Source organism: Dendrobates tinctorius, unplaced genomic scaffold, assembly GCF_039654945.1.
Source record: "Dendrobates tinctorius isolate UK_male_01 unplaced genomic scaffold, ASM3965494v1 ptg000011l, whole genome shotgun sequence".
In the NCBI taxonomy this organism is placed as follows: domain Eukaryota; kingdom Metazoa; phylum Chordata; class Amphibia; order Anura; family Dendrobatidae; genus Dendrobates; species Dendrobates tinctorius.
The window spans coordinates 40,489,385-40,492,500 of record NW_027361679.1 but is presented as its reverse complement, the minus strand read 5'-3'; the positions used below and the strand labels follow the sequence as shown (position 1 = coordinate 40,492,500).

Genomic DNA, 3,116 nt, shown 5'->3' with positions numbered 1-3,116 from the left:
CCATTTTCAGAACTGAAAGGTCCATAAGAAATCGTATTCTTAAGTGCAGGAGGAGAACCACAAAATAATGTGCCCAACACACCTGATAAGGCCAAATTCAGACATCTGTGTAACCTCGGACAGAGTATGGACCATGATGCACGTGCTCCCCGCTGGTCTCCTGACCTGAACGTGACAGCTCATAGGCATAGCCAAGTTCAGGTCAGGAGACCCTCCGACCAGTACTTGGAAAGTGATACACGGATGGCTGAATTTGGTGCAGAATAAAGAAAAAGGGTCAACCCCTATAAAAACAACATGTGATATTTAGGCATACTGATCTCAATCTATATAAATGTTGTCTATAGAGTCATCAGTATGACCATTCATCAAGCCTAAGGTAGTGATAATAGCCTAAAATCAAGAAAGAATAAAAGTCTGACACAAACAAAAGATTTCACGAGCTGTATAAATTTATTGATGGAAGTCGATGGCATTCATCATTTCCCGTACTGACAAAACAAACCTGGCCCCTTCTTTGCCAACAAAAGGCAACAAAGAGAATACTGTAGTTCTTCAAGGAACAGCTCACCCTAGTGTGCATGGCCATAAAGTCTCTAGATTTTTAGCACAGCATGAGGACCACATTTCTTTTCTGTGCCTGCTGCAGAATGCTAGCACCAGAGCCCGATCACCCATTACAATTTGACAGCTGTCAATTCTGCTGGGGGCTCTATAGATTAGCATTCTATTGGGGGGAGGGAAGCAATGTCGGCTAGTGACAAAATTGGCTGCCTACATGAAACAGCATAACAAAAACCTACAAATTTGCCTGCCAATGGCATAATGAATGCCTCCTATCTCAGGGAATAGACTAGTTTATTAGCGCTGCAGAGCCATCCAATGAACTGATCAGACTGACAACAAGCATACTGACCAAATCCTAGCTCTTTTATCCTAAATAGCAGTGTGAATGACGACTTATGGCTTTAATAACGAGTGCTGGGAATATTAAGCAGAGCATATTATCAGGGTGATGGGCACACATATGATGCTGCACTAAAAATCAGTATATATATGTAGCACCAAGCAAATAGATGTGGTAGGACGAAGCCAAAGGCAAGATGTTTATTACCTGGGCAGTAAACCCAGCACTAGTGATGGCATATGGCAGATATGAAAAGCATTGGCACAGTAATCACACGCTGCAGCAAATATACGGACGGCGATATTTCCTACGGTGTGACTGAATCTGAGGAGAGGTATCAGCAGCACCCGGTGCATTGTGCTGGCGACAAACCATGGGGGCATTTATGCTGCACTCTTGGCACACAACCTGTCACTATGCTGCAGCCACCACAGTCTCCGTATTAACCCCGTGCATGCCGGAGTGAGGCCTGCAGCACACTGCACAGCATCGTCATTTACCCTGGAAGCCAGCAGCATCACTCAGCAGTAACTAGCATCAGCTGCATTGTTAGAAGGCTCTGGCCTGGTGGATTGTGCCACCCTCGGCATTGGCATTAAACAGCAGTCACCTGGCTCATGCCACCTTCTCCCCTGTTTACCAAGGTAGTCTGCACAGAGCAGATTGCAGGATGCTGAAGCAATGCAGCAAAACCAAAGAAACACTGGAGATGTCAATGACAGCACTACAATACCAAGGCAGCCATGTCTCCTGCACCCAACAACGCTGTCCCGCTGGCAGAGCTCCGGGATATGGTACATGGCTCTCAGGGCTGCGGTCTATGCCAGAAGACAATCCCAGATTACTATTTGGTATATAACTGTAACAATTACAAAGACTGAGAGCTACATTTCTCATATGATGATGTACATAGCGGCGTGTGGGGACGGTCATCATCACAGTCAGAGCGGAGCTGACATTGATAGCACCAGGGAAGCCTGGCTGTTAGGCCATTTTAGGAAGAAAAAAGCTGTGGGGAGGTTTATAGGAGAAACAGCAATTAGAGGCAAGATCTGTCAGTGCATCAATAGCAGCCAGGACTGCACTACTGTTCACAGGCACTTACTGATCCCTCACTAGTCCTGCCTGCCCGTCCGGCCATCCGGCCATTTCTATTTATCCATCTATCCATCCACATATCTATCTATTATCCATCTCATTCCTTCTATCTATTATCTATCTATCCATCCACATATCTATCTATTATCCATCTCATTCCTTCTATCTATCTATTATCTATCTATCCATCCACATATCTATCTATTATCTACCTCATTCCTTCTATCTATTATCTATCTATCCATCCACATATCTATTATCTATCTCATTCCTTCTATCTATCCCATATCTCTCTCTATCTCATATCCATCCATCCCACTGTAATGTGTGTTATATATATATATGTTACAGATACATGTAATAATATATAGCCAGGTTGTAGATGGAGATCACACAGAGGTATCCGCTCTATTCCGCCAGCAGGATGGGCAGCAGCACTGTCAGCGATCATCCCCATCACATGCCCATCACCCCATCCCCAGGGGCCACTCACCATTCCGTGCCCGCAATGCCAGGACCCAGATGCAGAGGTTGCGCTCTCTATGTGTCCTTCTCACACCACATTCCAGACGCCACTTGTGGGGGGATGGGTGACCAGGTGACTTCGGGGTCCCCCAAGATGGGGCTGGCGCAGAGACAGGGCAGAGCTATGGGAAGAGCGAGGAAGGAGCTGGCATGGAGCGCGGGGCAGGCGTGCTGCTGATTCACCTTCCCTCAGTGCCCGGACAGCATTGTGCGGCGTGATGCTGCCGCCTGTACCATTGTGGAAGCTACCAGAGGAGACAGGCAGAGGGGTTTGGGGAAGGGAGTAGCTATGGCAACTGAAAGGAGCACACATGACGTCACACCGAGAGGTCTCAGGGGGTGAGGTGGGTGGGTGAGCAGGGGGAGGGAGGAAGAGTAATCTGCAGCCATAGCATACATAACAGGCGGGAAGGAGGCAGCAGCGCAACCCGGGTCCTGTATGGCTGCGACAGAGGCCGTCACCTCTCACACTCTCACCCTATGTAGGAGACTGTACGGCTAGTTACCGGGTGCACACATATGTAGGGTGTACTTCTATACACCGTATGGCCGGTTACCGAGTGCACACATACAGTTGTGGCCAAAA

At 47.6% G+C, this 3,116-nt stretch overlaps 1 protein-coding gene across 7 annotated transcripts in view; it reads right to left on the bottom strand.

The window, feature by feature from the left end:
- MAPK10 (mitogen-activated protein kinase 10) overlaps nucleotides 1–2,817 on the bottom strand; it is a 367,409-nt gene extending 364,592 nt beyond the window's left edge. For 4 of the 7 annotated variants that reach the window (XM_073541550.1, XM_073541560.1, XM_073541526.1 and 1 more), the window contains exon 1: nucleotides 2,499–2,813. Coding sequence is in view for 5 of the 7 variants with exons in the window: in XM_073541526.1 (XP_073397627.1) it covers nucleotides 2,499–2,501 (3 nt within the window). In the remaining 2 variants the exon portion in view is untranslated. Of the gene's footprint in view, nucleotides 1–2,498 lie in introns of all 7 variants that reach the window. The other 3 variants (XM_073541533.1, XM_073541530.1, XM_073541540.1) reach the window with 2 other exon arrangements.
- Between the last annotated feature and the right edge of the window lie 299 nt (nucleotides 2,818–3,116).